The 20,206-nt window shown below is 31.6% G+C and overlaps 2 protein-coding genes and 1 pseudogene across 3 annotated transcripts; all 3 read right to left on the reverse strand.

Moving 5' to 3' along the window:
* Positions 1-209: 209 nt before the first annotated feature.
* On the reverse strand, positions 210-3,579 carry LOC128157817 (uncharacterized). 2 transcript variants are annotated; one of them, XM_052820466.1, is made up of 4 exons: positions 2,767-3,579; positions 2,095-2,310; positions 1,271-1,355; positions 210-871 (listed from the first exon to the last, which is right to left on the reverse strand). In XM_052820466.1, exons 1-4 carry the CDS (start codon positions 2,969-2,971, stop codon positions 367-369), a joined length of 1,011 nt encoding a protein of 336 aa, XP_052676426.1. In that variant the 5' UTR covers positions 2,972-3,579; the 3' UTR covers positions 210-366. The 2 variants fall into 2 exon arrangements, with proteins under 2 accessions (XP_052676426.1, XP_052676417.1); XM_052820457.1 differs by having other exon boundaries at positions 211-871; positions 2,095-2,316; positions 2,767-3,574.
* A 4,321-nt stretch (positions 3,580-7,900) lies between these two features.
* On the reverse strand, positions 7,901-11,357 carry LOC128157829 (uncharacterized). The gene is made up of 4 exons (XM_052820480.1): positions 11,153-11,357; positions 8,956-9,177; positions 8,695-8,779; positions 7,901-8,297 (listed from the first exon to the last, which is right to left on the reverse strand). The coding sequence occupies exons 1-4, from the start codon at positions 11,355-11,357 to the stop codon at positions 7,901-7,903; spliced, it is 909 nt and encodes a 302-aa protein (XP_052676440.1).
* A 1,796-nt stretch (positions 11,358-13,153) lies between these two features.
* LOC128191687 (uncharacterized) lies at positions 13,154-19,789 on the reverse strand (annotated as a pseudogene).
* Between the last annotated feature and the right edge of the window lie 417 nt (positions 19,790-20,206).

Below are 20,206 nucleotides of genomic sequence, written 5' to 3' on the forward strand. Positions count from 1 at the left end.
ATGATATGCAATTAAACACAAAATTAGGTCCTCATTGTTACAATGTTTTAATGATTACTACCAGTATCTTACTGTAGATTTGAAAGAGGAGTCAGAGACAGTGTGTTCCTTGTTTGGAGGAAAACAACCAAGCACCGATTGATATAAACTCTCGAAGTGCAACATGTACTGAAGAGTTGTGAGAGAACAACCAGTGCCAATATAAAACAGAAAAATGTGGGGGGGGGGGGGGGGTTCAGTTTCAGAAAACCATGAAGGATGGTGTGTTGATAACTTCGGATGTGTTTTCCTCTTCGTTTAATCAAACTTCTACAACTATGACCACACTGGGAAATTCCAGATAAAAAATAGCTAACACATAAGCTCTTAGCGGGAAACTTTTCTCCTACTTTTTGGTATCTTCTTCAAAACTTCATTCAACTGTTTCCTGATATCTTGGTTTGGTTTTGTATATCCCGACGACGTCAGACTATCAGAGAGTAAACTTCTCCCTCCTCCCTCGACCACATCAATGTAAGAATGTGACGTAGAAGTGGAATCCATGGATCCAGTGTTTTCTTGGTGGCCATTTGCCATTTTCTCGAAAATTACTTGCATTTTTGCACTTTGCATCACTGCAGAGTTTTCATCCAACTGTTCGTCATCGATGAACGAAGGAGACTGACTTTCTGTCATAAATGATGTGTTCATGTAGTTGCATTCGTTCAACCTATCGTATGTCGAATCTCCAGATGAGATAATCGACCGTATTTTCGGTATTGCATACCCAGAAGATGTTGTACTTCTAGTACGTTCACTACGTTGTCGGGAACGAAACTCCATCTCACTCAGTGCATCATAGGAACAAGAGTCCCGTTTAATTACCGATGTTCTGTAAAAAAAAAATCAAAACAGTTGGTTTCCCTGCAATATATATGCTATATTATTATTTCAAATATGTAATGCGTTCACGAATGTATTTTTTAAGAAATGTATACTAAAGTTTGAAAAATATAATTTAATTGGCTAACTGACAAATAAAACGACCGACAGACAAATAGAAAGACCTACAGAAAATATTTTTTTCTACCTCCTGTCAAGGACATGGTGTTTCAAGGACACATATTGATGAAGACATTTTCCATTTGATAGGCATTAAATGAAGATAATACAAGTTTCCAGTATTTCTTATAAATTGTATTATTTTATCACTCACGAAAATAGCAAATACTCCGTGCAAACATACTCAAAGGAAACGTGTGCCCAAAAAATTATTTTAAGACAATCGTACCTTTTCTTACATTGAATACACAACATCGTGGATACCCCAATAAGGGCTAATGAAAGGGCTCCAATGATGATGTTTTTTAACATTTCTGTAATAAAGGCATGTATACAAATTAGAATGAATGAAATCTATAGATCTTTATATCCACAATACTACAGAGGCTTTCAATTAAATTTAATTCAAACTAGAGTATACACAATTTATCTAACATTCTGAGCGAGATATAACGTGCAAGTAAAGGACTATATATGATGTGGGCCTAAAATGGCCCCCTAAAATGAACATCAGTTTACTGTAATTCTTTTTTTTTCTTTGTACATATATATATTTGTGATGTTTCTACATAATTTTCATTTTGATTCAAGTGCCCACAATTTAGAAATATGACATCGTAAAGACAACCTTTACCCGCCATTTTTGCATTTTTAGCATCAAACAGCTTGTTTTCAAGCAGTTTTTCTTTTAGAAAACATAGAGCGCATCATTGAACAAACAAAATCAAAGATGTATCTAGCCAAGACTAAAAAGTGACAGAAAAAGTTTCCTTGTTCATAGCATGCACTCTATATTTCCCATTCGTAAAAAGATAAGAAAAATGTCAATTTTTGACTGATTTTGACTAAATTATAGAAATAGCGTCACTTTTGACGTCATATACTGCCAGTGAGTGCAAATAAATAGGTGAAAAATACATTTTATATCAATTCTTCTAAACAATAACATAACATTTTATTGTACCCGAAACACTTTAAAAATGGCAAGTTATGGGGGCCAAATTTAACTCATATCATATATAGTTCTTTTATTTAATCTAATAATTCTCCTACCAATCAGTTTTGTTTGGTTAAGTTTTGGATTTCTGTCCCGAGTTGAAATTTCTGTGTCACTGATTACAATGGGAATTTCTGGTGTCTCCCTAGTTTCGATTGGAACCTCTGACGCTAAATCAATTGTTGGTTCATATGAATGGTAGAGACCGGGGGTGGCTGCAGTCTTCGGACATCTATATATTACAATTGGTAGTTTGTTTTGTCTTTCATGCTCTGTAACTAAAGAAATTGAAAATTAAATATGTCTATTTCGAAAATATATATTGTTTCTAACTTTCTAATCATATTGCTTTATTATCCAACTAACCTTCAATATATTCATCTAAGAAGAAACTTGCATTCATTTCTAGCCGTTAAAACGGACTAATGTAACATGCTTTTCAAACTTGAACGCCTTTTAAAGCAAAATAAAATAAATACCCATCTTGTGTAAACAAAAAGTAAAATATATAATTATCCAATCAGCACTGGAAAAAAAAATAAGCAAAACTGCTATTCCCCAAAATAGGGAAAAGGCACGAGACTACAAATGAACATTGATAACTTAATATTGAATCTGATGCACTGCAAGCAACTCGAAAACGTAAACAGTGCTCAACAAAAATATCATCTTTGATCCAAAAACAACTGTATCCTAAGAAAAGAAGTCCAAATATTATAGATTCTCACCATTAGGTATATCATAGAATCTGTGATTGCAATGTCGAGTTTCTATTTGGAGACTACCGTTGCCGCAATCCTTCACACGGTGTTGCATGTTATCACTGTCCAAATCTGTCCATGTAGACCAATCACAGTCGTCAGCCTGTGAGCAGTAGTGTCCAAATAGAATCAGACAAAGAAGCAGCAGTTGGAAGACAAATTGGTGAGACATTTCATCAGCTAAGCAGCATAAAGATCTGTTGATATTTTGGAATAATCAGAAAAACCTCGAAATCACAATAACTCTAAATTGGTCGCTCGACTCTAAAATATTGATTTCCGATATGGTGTTATGGCTCAGGACTTCCTGTCAGAAATTTTTTTTTCAAACAAGAGTATTTATATTCCATATATAGTTAATTTTTTTTAAAGCTATTATGTAGAAATAGCTTTAAGAATATATAATATTTTTCTACAAATGCACCAATCACCTATTATGTCATATATGTACATATGTTGTGAAATGAAAAATTCAATAAAAAAATGTTTTTTAATTTCATGAAAATAAAACACGTATTTGCCATTATTAAGAGCGTCACATGTTTTCACTTCAACACTAATTGATAATGGTTTAGAATTTGAATGGTGCCGACTGTACTTTAGATCAAATTTTAATAACGAAAACTATTTTTGAGGAAAACGGAAGGAAATCAGAGTGTGAACAATTATGAATTAATTCTTTGCATGTCAAATGCATTTTCAAAAATATATTTCTCTCAGTTTATATGAGTTTGTTAGTGAAAATATCAGTGAATTTTCCCCCAAAGTGGACCCATATCGGTTTATCATTTAAGAAATTGTTATAATACCATTAGAACTCTAAGGTAGTTTGGTTCCTACACACTGCCATTTCTGCTGTGAATTTAATTTTTAAAAAAGTCAAGCAAGTAAAACCTCAATCTAACGTTAAATGAAATGGCTTAAAACAGCGCTTTTTTTTCAATGCATATTTTAATCTATACACATGTATTTATACAATTCAGGTAGATCTGATCATGAACATGTGTGTGTGTGTGTGCTTTAACTCATTAAAATAGGCGTATATTATCCAATAAAGGATTAGAGGGTAAAAAATAGGAATTTATTTCTTTCATTTATCTCAAACTGATTTGACCGAGTTTCTGAGAAAAGTTTATAAGTCACAAAGCTAATTGATAAAACAAATTTCTCAGCATCATTCTTTAGATAACACCATGTTTAGCTTTGAAGTTAAACACGTTATGAAAAGCTCCATATTACATGCAAGTGGTATTGTGAAAGCAATATGATACAAAAACAATGATAGGTCCTCTGTAGCAACGCACTTTGAACAATTTTTTCAAAGTGCGTAAAATCCTTTGTCAATTATGTTTTATAAAAGTCGAAAAATATATGTATACATGTGAGGAAAGTTGATTTTAATCAAAACACAGTACAATATGATGCATGTATTTTATTAAAGATGAAAAATACATTTTCTTGTTATTTGGTTTAAGAAAATCATTCCGATAATGTTGAGTAAAATGGCTGTCAAACACTTGTTTCAGGTCTGTGAATATACCAAAAAAGAAAATACATAATTCTATTATCAGTAGTCGGCCATAACAATATCCCAGATTCAAAAAAGATATTTATACTTATCATACTATAGATACCAATCATGGTATATGTATATTATAATCATAAAAATTAAATGATTGAATTCAGATAATTATGTTTTAAAACAAACAGAATAATTAGATATCACACAATATTAAAGTATAAAATTGAGAAACAATTACAAAATCAAATAGAATCAATTCATTTAAAAATAATGTTATACTGCATTACATCGGACATACGAAGTTCCTTTATTAGAACAATCTTCAGACTATGAAAGAAAGATGAGGTTATTCTTACAGTCATTTTATACGTGACAATCGTATATATAACAAATTCAGCCAATCGGTCATCACCTATGCATGACAGAAGATGATACGTTGTTAATGGGTTAGACTTATAATGGTAATCATTAATTTAACGACTATGAAAAAATGTTTGGACAGTTCTTAAGTGTTTAGCAGTGATGTGGAATACTATGGTGACATCAGGTCAGAGCAAGATCAACTACTTTGAACAACCATGTACTTTTGGTCTCTCGCGAAAACTTTTTTCGAGCCATGTCGCCGCAAAAATTACTCGCCGTGAACCAGTTGTAAAATGTTTCGACATTTTAGAGTACGTTCAAGATAATCACCATTCTTGATAACGAAAATTACTCGCCGTGAACCAGTCGAAAAATGTTTCGACATTTTAGAGTACGTTCAAGATAATCACCATTCTTGATCACGAAAATTAGTTGCTGCTAACCAATTAGTAAAAGTTAGTTAACAGCGTTTCGTAAACTATGACGGAAGACTGGTTACAAATGTTTGGTCCTTTTGGAAAAGAACGCGGCTGTCAAGACAAAGGGCTAATAAGTCATGGAAGACATTGCAAGACAAATCCCAGTGTAAAATTAGAATTCAACAGGTGATTTGATTTAAATTTCGTCCCCTTGAAAGTAAGTTTAAATGGTATTCAACTCATGCTAAGACATCTACTGGGTTACACTTTTCTTTTTCGGTATTTTCAATACTTCCTTCAATTGCATTAAAACATCTTGACTTGGTTTTGAATATCCTGATGACGTCATGCTATCAGAATGGAAAGCCCCTGCTTCCGCAAGCTCGCCGATGACGTCAATATATGAATGCAGGGTAGATGATTTTTTGCTTCCAATTTTCTTTTGGTGACTGTTTAATATATTCTTGAAATTTTCTGAAGGGGGTGTTTGCATCTGGTCATAGTTGAGATACATAGCCTTTTGTTCCAGTTCATCCACATCTATGTATGATTGAGATTTTCTGAACGATTCTGCATTCTCATAGTCGCACTCATTTGCCACATTATCATATATTGGATCTTCGGGTACTGCTGATCTTGTAGAAACAGAAATAGCTCTTCGTAAGACATCCATATTTTCTTGTAGAGGTAAATCAATGTCACTTAATAGAGAAGAAATTGAATCATATGTCTCTTTTCTTTTCCAGAGTTCTGTGAGAATAAATAAATATGAATTTTTTTCATTCAAAAGAGAACCACCTTCCAAAAAAATCAAATGATACACATGAATGCATTGATTGTTATTCAGAGACAAATAGAGCAGAATTGTAGTAAAAAAAAAAAATATAAATATTAAGACTTTTTCCTAAGAAGAAGAGATCTGAAGTAAGATATAGAAAAATGACATATTTAATGGACAAAAATATTGTTTGTTGAAGTTTATGACATATCTGATTGTTAATTTGTTGACTATGCAGCCTTCTTGATATAGCGGAAATCATTCAAACATTGGATGTAATTCAATGATGTATCAACCAACTAAATCTAATATGACTGTAAATTTAACGATATTTTTGTGCTGATCAAAGTCATAAGTATATATTCAAAAATTGGAAACTAAGTATATATTTCGACATTTCCTTATCAAATATAAAGGCCCAATTTCAATTCATTTTTTTTAACCAGATAAAAAAATTGTGAACTATTTTGAGATTGTTTCTCCGAAAGGCACTGGGATTGCTGTGGCACATAGATTTTCATGGTGTTTAGCTGTTGACAGAACGGCTGTATCTAGGACACTTGTAAACATCTATTGGTGTCTTCGTACATTGTCTTACTGCATGGACTCGGTAGGTTAGTCGATTAGGATGGTCGATGGTAATTCAATTATCCAGTGATTAAGATAACTTATTCGAATTAACGTGCATGCCCAAAGGAGCAAGTGGTTTTTTTTTTTTTACCTTTCTATGCATTTTGAAAACTATTGATTTGAGAAGATGAAGAAATTTCACATTGTTTTCAAGAATTTCAGAAATGCGTACATCCAAAGTTTTAGCAACTCAAAATATAACCAGTTTTGAAACCTTTTAAAATATCTAATTGATTGAATAAACATTTCCACAATTCTATAGATATCAATTGCTTTTAAAGAGCTGTCAAAAACTATCAAAAATAGAGAGAAAGAACCAATGGGTAATAGTACTAAACAACGCTATATTTGTGTAAAAATACACTAAAGATTTTGGAATTTGTTTGAAAATGATTGAAAATTTTCAAAACTTCGGAAATACAATACATTATTATATTGAATCCAGGCAAAAGTTTCAATTTAATCAACATGAGAGGCGGTTAGGATCATCAGCGATTATGAATTAACAACAATGGCCATGACTTTTGGGTTTTTTTAAAGCATACTCTCTAAATCTTTTAATATTTCTTATTTTGATCAATCATTAATACAATTACAGAGATAATCAACAAAAAACTAGTATTTTCATTAATAAATGTTCAAACACAATATATTTATCATATAAATAAAGACGATGCACCGACTGAACACAGTTGGCAATCAACTCATTGGAAACAATGCTAAAATACTTTACATCTAAAAAGAAAAAAGAAACAATGACAGGTCGATAAAATATTGAATATATTGTTTTAGCAGAACACTTTAAAGAGAGTGTATCACCTGGTAATCTAATTGATGTAACAATTGACTTTTTAAGGCAAAACAGCTATGTTGACGCTTTGAACATTTGTAATTTCAAATAGTTACAATACAAGTATATACAATCAAGCTTAATTTTGCAATTATAATGTTAGTGAATTGCATTTGCATTCCATATTGTTACCATGCTTCATTTATTACTACCTGTATCTTGCTGTAGATTTGAAACTCATAACAGGGAAGAGGAGTCAGATAGTTTATGTTACCTAGCTCCGTTTGACATAAACTCTCGAAGAGCAACATGTACTGAAGAGTCGTGAGAGAATGACCAGTCTCAAATTTAAAACAGAAAAAAATATGGTTTTTTCAGTTTCATAAAATCATGAAGGATGGTGTGTTGACAACTTGAATGTTTCCCTCTTCGTTTTATATAACCTCTACAACTCTGACAACACTGGGAAATTCCAGATCAAAATAGCTAACACATAAGCTTTTAGCGGGAAACATTACGCCTACTTTTAGGTATCTTCTTGAAAACTTCATTCAACTAATTCCTGATATCTTGGTTTGGTTTTGAATATCCCGACAACGTCAGAGCATACCTCTCCCTCCTTCTTTGACCACGTCAATGTAAGAATGTGACGTAGGAGTGGAATCCATGAATCCGGTGTTTCCTTGGTGGCCATTTGCCATTTTCTCGAAAATTACCTGCATGTTTGCATTTTGCACCACTGCAGAGTTTTCATCCAACTGTTCGTCATCGATGAACGACGGATACTGCCTTTCTGTCATAAATGATGTATTCATGTAGTTGCATTTTGTCAACCTATTGTCTCTCGAATCATCAGATGAGATTATTGACCTTATTTTCGGTATTGCATACCCAGAAGATGTTGTACTTCTTACACGTTCTTTACGTTGCCGGGAACGAAACTCCATCTCACTCAGTGCATCATAGGAACATGAGGCCCGTTTAATTACCGATGTTCTGTAAAAATTCAAAACAGTTGATTTTCCACAATAAATATGCTATATAATTATTTCAAATATATCATGCACCCACGAATGTATTTTTGAAGAAATGTATACTAAAGTTTAAAAGATATAATTCAATTGGCTATATTTAAGTAATTGACAAACAAAACGACGAACAGACAAATAGACAGACCTACATCAAACATTTTTTCTACCTTCTGTCAAGAACATAGATATCGATGAAGACATTCTCCATTTGATAGGCATTAAATGAAGGTTATAAAAGTTTTTAGTATTTCTTATTAATTGCATGAACTTATCACTTATGAAAATAGCAAGTACTCCGTATACACTTATTTAAAGGAAACTTTAAGAAAAGAAAAGAAAACTATTATTTAAAGAAAATGTACCTTTTCTTACATTGAATACACAACATCGTGGATACCCCAATAAGGGCAAATGAAAGGGCTCCAATGATGATGTTTTTTAACATTTCTGTAATAAACGCATGTATACAAATTAAAATGAATGAAATTATAGATCTTTACATCCACAATACAAAATGGCTTTCAATTAATTTTAATTCAAACTAGAGTATAAACAATTTATCTAACATTCTGAGCGAGATATTACGTGCAAATAAATTTTATTTAATCTAATAATTCCCCTACCAGTCAGTTTTGTTTGGTTCAGTTTTGGATTTTTGTCGCAAGTTGAAATTTCTGTGCCACTGATTACAATGGGAATTTCTGCTGTATCTCTAGTTTCAATTGGAACCTCTGACGCTAAATCAATTTTTGGTTCATATGAATGGTAGATACCAGGGGTGGTTGCAGTCTTTGGACACCTATATATTACAATTGGTAAATTTTTTTGTCTTTCATGCTCTGCAACTAAAGAAATTGAAATTTGTTTAAACAATATTTATTTATTTTTTTGTAAATTGCATCATACATATTTATTGGCAGTACATAGAAGATTGAGAAACATACCAAAAGGCTTATGTTAATCTCGCTCTCGAATGAGAGGTGGGTAAAATTTTCAATTACAATAACATTGCACATAAACATTGATTAGGAAAAATGTAGGGGAAAGAAAAAAAAGAAAATGAAAGGCGAGAAACGAATAGCTGGAATTGAGTATTATATCAAACCAACAGATAATGTCTATACTAATCGACTAAGGTTACTTATACATGTATTAATATTAAAACATAATGTTGCTAGGTAACTCTAAATAAGCATTGTATATCTGTGAACATACAGGTACATACAAATATGATATTTAATGTAATACAATATTTATAGTAAAACAACAGGTGAACTAACCTTTTACTTTCAACAAGAAATTTCTTGACAAGGTAAAAAATATTGTTGTTTCCACTTTCAGATAAATTAGCGTTACCATATAACAATAATTTAACATTAAGAAAATATGGAAGTGTCAGGATTGTATTGATCCTAACTCTGGAATATGTATTACAGTGTAATAAAAAATGGTCAGTACTTTCAACTTCGCCGCAAATACAAATAGGCGAGTTGATTAACTTTCTTTGAAACAAATGAAGATTAAGACCACTACATTCTAGTCTTAGTTTGCAGTGAAGATTTGGCCTATGCTGGTACCTAAATAAAAATAATTTGGGATTTTAATCCTACTGGTATGTAAGTATGTCTTAAAGCAATGTAATGAAGGATTTGATTGCACATTTTGGGGTAAAGCATTCCATTGTCTTATTGTAGCGGGGAAGAATGAATTAAAATAAAGCTTAGTTTTTGTATTGATTTCTCGCAGTGGGTGTGTTGTTCTTGTGTTGTAGTTATGTCCTTGAGTGTTTTGTGATTGGATGATAGTAGATAAGTAATTAGTAGTTGAATAAGACGATGATTTTCCCTACGTTTCGATAATGGTTCCCATCCCGTTTCTTTATATAGCAGATGTCCGGATGCCAGTCTATTCCCTCCCGTAACTATTCTGGCTGCTTTTAATTGTATACTTTCAATCTTATTGACCAAGTATTCTGGTATGTTGTCCCATATAATGTCTGCATATTCTAAGACTGGTCTTACAAATGAAAAATACAGTTTTTGCAAAGATTTCCTCTCAAGAATATACTTGAGTCTTCGAATCATACCAAGGCGCGAATAGGCTTTTTTAACTGTTTCATCTAAATGTTTATCCAAGACAAATTACAAATAAAATAACTCCTAGGTGTTTATGGGTTTCTACTTCTTTCAGGTGAACATTATTAAATATTAGTGAGGGATGAAAGGGTTTCTTGACTTTGTTAGATATGGTTAGACATTCCGTGTTGGTTGGGTTAAAAGACACAAGCCACTGTTTTGACCATTTATGTATTTTTTCAAGGTCTGTATTTAATAAACATGCTGAAGTATTTTCATACTATCTTAAATATAAGTCTATTTAAAAATATATATTGATTCTATTAATATTGCTTAATTAATGATTAATAAAATATGTTGAAGGTTTGTTTGATAATTATAATTTTCCGTCAAACCTTCAACATATTTATGTAATAAGAAACTCGCGTTCATTTCTAGCCATTAAAACGAACTAATGTAACATGCTTTTCAAGCCTTTTAAAGCAAACTAAAATTTAACCCATATTGTGTTAACAAGAAATAAAATATATAATTATTCAATCAGCACTGAAAAAAAACTAAGCAAAACTGCTATTCCCAAAATGGGGAAAGGCACGAGATTAAAAATGAACATTGGTGAAGTAATTCTGAATCTGATGCGTTGCAAGCAACTCAAAAACGTAAGCAGTGCACAATCAAAATATTATTTTTATCCAAAAACAACTGTCTCCTTTGAAAAAGAAGTCAACATATTTTAGATTCTCACCATCAGGTATATCATAGAATCTCTTTTTGCAATGTAGACTTTCTATTTGAAAACTTCCGTTGCCGCAATCCTTTATACGGTGTAGCATGTTATCCATGTCCAAATCTGTCCATGTAGACCATTCACAGTCGTCAGCCGGTAAGCAGTAGTGTCCAAATAGAAACAGGCAAAGAGGCAGCAGTTGGAAGACAAATTGGTGAGACATTTCATCAGCTAAGCTGCCTATAGATCTGTTGATATTATGAAATAAATCACTCTATACTGTCGTTCGACGCTAAAATATTGATTTCCAATATGGTGTAAATGCAAGGCTAATGACTTCCTTTCAGAAAAAATTATTTCAAACAAGAGTATTTATATTCCATATATAGTTAAATTATTTTTTAAGCTATTAAGTACGAATACCTTAAAGATTATATATTATGTTTCTACAAATGAACCAATCACCAATTATGTCAGATATGTACATATGTTGTGAAATGAAAAACTCAATAAAAAAGTATTTTTTAATTCATGAAAATAAAATGCGTAATTGCCATTACTAAGAGCGTCACATGTTTTCACTTCAACACTAACTGATAATGGTTTAGAATTTGAATGGTGCCGACTGTACTTTAGATCAAATTTTAATAACTAAAACTATTTTTGAGGCAAACGGAAGAAAATTAAAGTGTGAACAATTATGAATTCATTCTTTGCATGTCAAATGTATTTTCAAAAATATATTTTTCTCAGTTTATATGAGTTTGTTATGAAAATATCGGTGAATATTCCCCCAAATTTGTGGACCGATATCGGTTTATCATTTAAGAAATTGTTATAATATGAAAAAAATTTCAAAGTGCGTAAAATCCTTTGCCAATCATGCTTTATAAAAGTCGAAAAATATGTGTATACATGTGAGGAATGTTGATTTCAATCACAACAACGTACAATATGATGCATGTATTTTATTAAAGATGAAAAATACATTTCCTTGTTATTTGGTTTAAGAAAATCATTCCGATAATGTTGTGTAAAATGGCTGTCAAACACTTGTTTCAGGTCTGTGAATATACCAAAAAAGAAAATACATAATTCTATTATCAGTAGTCAGCCATTACAATATCCCAGATTCAAAAAAGATATTTATAATAACTATCATACTATCTATCATAATATCAATCATGGTATATTATAATCAAAAAAAGTAAATGTATTATGTTTTAAAACAAGCAGAATAATTAGATATCACACAATATTAAAGTATGAAATTGAGAAACAATTACATAATCAAATAGAATTCAATTCATTTAAAAATAATGTTATACTGCATTACATCAGACATACGAAGTTCCTTTATTAGAACAATCTTCAGACTATGAAAGAAAGATAAGGTTATTCTTACAGCCATTTTATACGTGACAATCGTATATATAACGAATTCAGCCAATCGGTCATCACCTATGCATGACAGAAGATGATACGTTGTGTTAATGGGTTAGACTTACAATAGTTTTCATAAATTTAACGACTAGGAAAAAATATTTAGACAGTTTTTAAGTGATATTTCAGTGATGTGGAATACTATGGTAACATCAGGTCAGAGCAAGGTCAACTACTTTGAAAAACCATGTACTTTTGGTCTCTTGCAAGAACTTTTTTCGAGCCATGTCGCCGCAAAAATTACTCGCCGTGAACCAGTTGTAAAATGTTTCGACATTTTAGAGTACGTTCAAGATAATCACCATTCTTGATCACGAAAATTAGTCGCCGCTAACCAATTAGTAAATAGTTAGTTAACAGCGCTTCGTAAACTATGACGGAAGACTGGTTACAAATGTTTGGTCCTTTTGGAAAAGAACGCGGTTGTCAAGACAAAGGGCTAATAAGTCATGGAAGACATCGCAAGACACTTGACAAGGAAAATCCAGTGTAAAATTAGAATTCAACAGGCGATTTGATTTAAACTTCGTTCCCATGAAAGTAAGTTTAAACGGTATACAACTCATGCTAAGACATCTACTGGGTTGCAATTTTCTTTTTCGGTATTTTCAATACTTCCTTCAATTACATTAAAACATCTTGACTTGGTTTTGAATATCCTGACGACGTCATGCTATCAGAATGGAAAGCCCCTGCTTCCGCAAGCTCGCCGATGACGTCAATATATGAATGCAGGGTAGATGATTTTTTGCTTCCAATTTTCTTTTGGTGACTGTTTAATATATTCTTGAAATTTTCTGAAGGGGGTGTTTGCATCTGGTCATAGTTGAGATACATAGCCTTTTGTTCCAGTTCATCCACATCTATGTATGATTGAGATTTTCTGAACGATTCTGCATTCTCATAGTCGCACTCATTTGCCACATTATCATATATTGGATCTTCGGGCACTGCTGATCTTGTAGAAACAGAAATAGCTCTCAGTAAGACATCCATATTTTCTTGTAGAGGTAAATCGATGTCACTCAGTAGAGAAGAAATTGCATCATATGAGTCACTTTTCTCTTTCAGAGTTCTGTGAAAATAAATAAATAGATATTTTTTCATTCAAAAGAAAACCACCTTCCAAATAAATCAAATGATAGACATGAATGCGTTGATTGTTATTAAGAGACAAGTAGAGCAAAGTAGTAGTAAATAAATAAAACTTTTCTTCAGCAGTAAATGAACAATGACGTTTAAATTGATATATTATAGATATAAAGACTTTTTACCGAAACCAAGCAAAGCAAACGACAACAACAATAATAAGGAAGCTGAATGCTCAACAATTGCCTATTAGATCAATCTTTAAAATTTTGAATATGATTTTTTTTTAATTCATGACTGTATTACAAGTGTTTGATAATATATTTAAGGTTTGAACTTTGAATAATTTCTTAAAACTTTTATAGGGAACACTTTGGATGTAGATATATTCTAATAATAGCTACAGCAATCTAGCCCTTTTACATGTAATAAGTCGTGGTCGTTATAAAAATGCAAACATTGTCAGACTCACAATTTTCCAAAAAAGAAACCCCGAGCAAGTAAAATAATCCAGTCAATGATGAAATAATAATACAATCTTATAATTGTTTGTTATCATACCTTCTTTTGCATTGAACACACAGTATCGTCGATACGCCAACCAGTGCTATGGAAAGGGTGCCGATGATGAAGTCTTTTAGTGAAGCTATAATGTGTATAAGGTAACATGAAATACAAACATATTGATGTCATTAATATACATTTGAGATTAATATAACTATATATACAATATGTCTGACATATTGAAATAGGTTAGTATTTGGGTTTTGACTTGTTTTTTTCAAAAAAAATACATTTATTGATATTTAGATATTTTTTTTCAGATCGGTTACGTATAGAATGTATACATTTCAGAAAAATATTTTGGATAACTTTTTTTGTATTTAATGTAATTGATAACGGAAAAATTATTTTTAATGAAAAAATTTCTAAGCTCAAAGATATGAAACGTAGTACAGCATAAAGAAATGAGAGTACCAAATCTCCGGATGATTACATCAAAGAATGTTATAAAACAATGTAAAGAGGAATAAATAGTAAGGCGTTACGCGATTGGCTTAATTCAGGTATATCGTTATTTTCATTTTAAAGCCGAAATATAGATGATTCAAAAAATGATAGGACGAGGGAATATTGCAGCAAATATAGATGTTTCAAGGGATATTGTAGGAATTTCGCACTTACGAATTTAGTATTTGAAGAAGGAAAAGAAAATTTAATGATACGCTTGTTTTGTTGATCATAGCATAGAAAAGCGTCACGGGAAAGTTGTTGAGCATTCTTAAGGATTTTAATTGTGAGTTAAAATATTTTTCGTCTACAACTGGACTTACGAAAGGAGAGGTTTTGTTTCCTTTTCTTTTTTCAGTATATATTAATGATTTTGAAATTGATTTTATACGAAGTTGTTGTGAACCTGTAGACCAGAGACCGTTCACTTTTTCTTTTTATGTATGCTGATGACACTGTGCTTATAGCTAATTCACAAGAAAGTCTACAGGGTATGTTAATTCAATTGTATTAATTTAATAATGATTGGAATATTGGCGTGAACACTGAAAAAACAAAAAATAGTTGTTTTTTCGACACGCGGGCAGAATATGTAAAAATGATGTCTGGACTTATGACCAAAAGCATGTTGAGGTTGTTAATTGTTTCATTTTTTTAGGAATCAACCTTAATCTTTATAAGAATTTGAATGTTCCACAGAAAACAATTGCAATGCAGGGTAGGAAATGTATGTTTGGTATTCTGAAAGTACATTTTATGTAATGAAACTTAATTAAATATTTAGACTATATTAAGCATTTTTTCGATACATATGTATCTAGCGTTGTTTACTATGGCTTCGAGATATGAGGGTTTCATTCTGGTGACGAAATAAAACAAGTTCACACAAAGTTTTGTAAAAAGAATTTTGAAAGATAAAAAATGTACGTCAAACTTCATGGTTTATTCAGAGTTAGGTTGTCTACCCATGAGTATTATACGTAAATTGCGCGTCATTAAGTATTGGTTGAAATTGATTAAAATTGTATATTATGCAATATATATCAAGAAATGGTCTCACAGTTGATACCAAATACCTGGTGTTTTAATGTTAGAGAATTATTAGTTTCTCTGGGTATGCATGAAGTCTGGCTTTCACAGAATGTGGCTAACACTATTGTTTTCTGACAAAATGTATAGAGAGGTTTTCTGATTTTTTTTATACAGGAAAGAGACGCATTTTTCGAGTCATCCTCTAAATATTTACTGTACAAGTATCTGCATGACACTTTTTCCTTACAATTTTATTTGCGTAAAAATATTCCGGAACACCTTTCTGTTCTTTTAACAAAATATAGACTGTCATCGCAAAAACTTTTTTAATGGAGCAAGGCCATTATTATTTATGGAACTGTCAGATCGATGCGTATCTGCAAATATTGTAATTTAGATGAGGTCGATGATGAATTCCATTTTATACTTATCTGTCCTTTTCATAAATTTTTAAGTGTATTTAAAAAAAACATTACTGGACTCGTCCTTCAAGGTTTAAGTAAGTTCAACCTGTTGCCATTTATAATCGCAAAGAATTGTGCCATCTCGCAATGTATCTGCGAGAATGTCAGAATTCTCGTACAACTAATTAATGTATTATCATTATTACTATTTACATAAATATTTGTTTTATTGATTTATAGGATCTCTCCTCCTATGAATGTATATGTACGAATAGTAATTTTTTAGAATATTGTATAACGTTAATAATGACACGTGTGTTTCTGCTTAGATAGAGTGTAGCGTAATATGTTTATAATTATGTACATATGTTACAACTGCTTACAAATCATATGAATTTTAGCAAATAAACAATGCAATGCAGGAGTGGACTTTTTTTATGCAGAGTGTCACTTATTGCGGATTGTTGCAACACTGGACCCTATTTTTGTTATTTTCTGAAAAGGTTAAAATGATATCAAATATATAGCCAAAAGTTTGATAAAAAAGGTCGCGAGAAGGCCTAAGGTTTGAATAGAGGTACATTGTATATGAGAATATAATTGGTAGTCTTTTCCAAGCAATATATGAAGTGGTGAAAGTCCAACTAAAAAACGGCCCCGTTATTCTCGCCTTTAGACACAAGATTAAGTATTCATGATTTCTCTAGTTAACCATGTAGATTACCAAGTGAGACGCAGAAAGACTAATTGATAATGAGCAATCCATATTTGGTGTTCATTTCACAGAGCATAATGAAACAGTAAGAATTGATGAAATATAACATTATTTTGGTACCTGATAATCGAACACCCCCCCCCCCCCCGCCTTACCTCCACATCCTGGTCAATAATTACCACATTTTAATCTTTATTTTTAAACATTAATGGAAATGTGGATCCACCCATTTTTCGTGACAACAATTTAGAGATAAAGGACATGGTTACAAAATTAGAATATATCCCGGTTCAAATTCCAGACTTTTAATAATTTTATCGTCACTTATTGATTATTATCCTATTATATGGATATAAAAAGTTCCTGTTTGAAAAACAATTAGGTACAATGTTGAAATGGTTCAAAATATTTGTTTTTATCATTATTTTAAAACTTTGTTATTACCTACATGCCCAAAAAGGGCCCAGAATTTGGAAATAAAGTATCTAGTAGTCTAGTCTAAAACGTTAAGATATAAAAGACAATAATAATTCTTTAAATTGGGTTCAACGTAGAACAGATTGAAGACACATTTTTCCTTTAAAGTCCTATAAAACAAAATTCATGGGTCTAAATTGATTATAATAAATGCATGACTCTCGAGCGTTTTCAGAGAAAAAATTCATACGATGCTGTTCATGTATCAAACGCTGTAGTTTTTGAGTATGTCATATTATACTTGTATATTAAGTTATTGGTTTATCTAAATCAGGTTTTCAATTAATTATATTTTTTTGAATAATCTAAAAAATAAAACCAATTTTCAGTCATACTTTTGTATATGAACAGCAAACAAAATTTCAACGTTTGACATTTTAAAAGCAGAAAAGAATCAAGACAAAATTATTTTATTTTAAATTTGACACAAGTCATGTCTCGTTTTATGATCTTAGGACATGCAGAATATGATTTTTGCTAGGTATAGTAAAGGGAAAGGGATAATATGTGTCTAAAAAATGAACGGATATTACCATGGTAACCAAATGGTGGGGTCTGGCAGTACTTTGTCTCTCTTGGCTCCGTTAGGTTTTCTGACGCCGTCTCATATTTTGAGTCGATGGACTCCAGTGACCCAGTCGTAGATGGCGTCTGCAGACACCTATCTACATGTATAACTACGATTGGGTCTGTATTTCCTTTTTTATAATCTCTGACTAATAGAACAAATAAAAAAAGGTAAATGTTTAGCATCCATTGCCTTTCTTTATTACCAGAAGTTATTTGGTTTCTGGATTCTACATTCGAAGAAACTCGATGGATCAGAGTTTCTAGATATATCTTATGCAAAGAGATTAAATTATAGTTATGAATAAACTTTAACTACCTTTCCATCGCAATTTAAAACCCGGTGCTGTATTTTTGCCATCTGAAACAAAAGTGACTAGCATTTTGTTGCCAAGTATGATGAAGTTTGTCTCGGGAAGAGTCCCACATTTTCGAAAGACAACCGAGTTGTCGTACACTTGTGTTATCTGACAAAGATAAACATTCAACGACATAATTACACTGACTAAAGACTCCCAATGTGTTAATATTTGCAGGAAAGGTATATATTTACCCAGGTAATGATTGTTAAGAAGCATAGTATTTTGCCGTTTGATCAAGAAGATGTTACATACATGTATTATGGATCATTTTAATGTATCATATATATATTTTTTCGACGAATCGGATGCTTTTGGCCAGCAGAGAGCTGTAGAGCTTGATTGATGAACCTGTTCTTTTTATCTCTGTTCGCTTTCACTCACAGGCACCTTATCGTCATATTTCCTCTTTCCTCTTTTTTAAGAATTAGTATTTTGAAAATGTGTGGAATCAAATTCTGTCTTAATCTATGTTTAATTATATTACATAATTTATTTCCGAATTATGATATTTTACATAATAACAGAGGCTTATTGTAGACTTTAGGGTTCGACTATATTATTGAATAATGGATAAACAACGTTTATAATAGCAGTGGAAGTTTGATCACTTCAATTTAATTTATAAAAATAATACATATTGATAAGCTTTAATTGAAATTGGAAAGAAATGTAGAGGGAAGCCAATATTTGGAAAAACTGAAACATAAGGGATGGGGGTAAAACCAGTGTCCATAGCTGAGCTGGTGCCAATGATATTGTACGGTGGGGTGCGCGGGATCTCTTAACCTTTTATTCCCGTAGTGGTGAGTTAATAAGTTACATGTGTACTGGAAGGGGGAGATCAAAAGTAATATATACAAGTATCAGAGTGGAATTTTATAACATAGATGAAATGATGGAGTTTTAAAAACGTTTAATTTATCTTTAAAAAAAATTAATTTCTATATATTATACCCTTACATCTTTAAAAAGAACTTTTAAAATAAAAACTATTTAAATAAATATCCATACCTGAAGAAAATCATGGCATTCAGAATCCTTGAATAAATCAAACTTAACAATCGTGACCGACAAAGAGATAGCGTCCAGCGGACCATATGCTCTCCACGTAATGTTGGAGTTGTGCGGGTAATTCTTGGGGAAGCCGGGGGATTCTATGGAACCATCCACCCCATGTCGATCCACGATATTGGAACATGATGCTAGAAGTCAATGAAATACAGTAAAATTAATTTTTTTGGAGAAAAAAAACCATTTCGGTTATATTTTTCTCCGACGATATTACATGCAGGAAAATCTTGTGAAAATTAATTTCCATTGATTACCTTTCACGGTAAGAAGTACTATAAGTACTTTCCAAACTCCGATGTACGTGTTTAATTGGTCAAGCATTTTCTTTAAAAATGGTTACATTTTAACAGTCGTTTTCTTTGAAATTTTAATTCAGATCCGTATCATGGTCTCAAAGTCACTGTTTTATCAATAGCTTATAATTTCCTGAAAAATCATGAGTTTGTGCTTTAAAATAGCAAATCATTGAACTCTGTTGTTGACTGCTTACGTGAAATTTGAAAGGGAAAATACTTGAACATGCAGGTTTTATTATCTATTTGTATTCATGTACTTCCCGGTGTGTCTGATATATTTCCAGAAACTTTTTAATCAAGCATTGATTAAAACTACAAATTTATTGTAACCGCAGTCTTGCTTGGTTTTGATAATACATGTAACGCAAAAATCGTTTTACCAGAACCAGCTAGATTTCTTGTTTGCTTCAAAACTGTATGGCAATGCAAATTTTATATGTAACAACCACTATTTGATTTTACTCTTCATGAAAGGAGATTGAAATTATAGGTGTAAGTTTAAATTTCTTTTCATATCCTAAAATACTTACAGGTTTAATAACATTGAACAAAATTTTAAAGTTTAAGAAACTGAATTAAATATCGTTATTTACAGATCATGTATA

This window comes from Crassostrea angulata, chromosome 1 (assembly GCF_025612915.1).
Source record: "Crassostrea angulata isolate pt1a10 chromosome 1, ASM2561291v2, whole genome shotgun sequence".
NCBI lineage: Eukaryota > Metazoa > Mollusca > Bivalvia > Ostreida > Ostreidae > Magallana > Magallana angulata.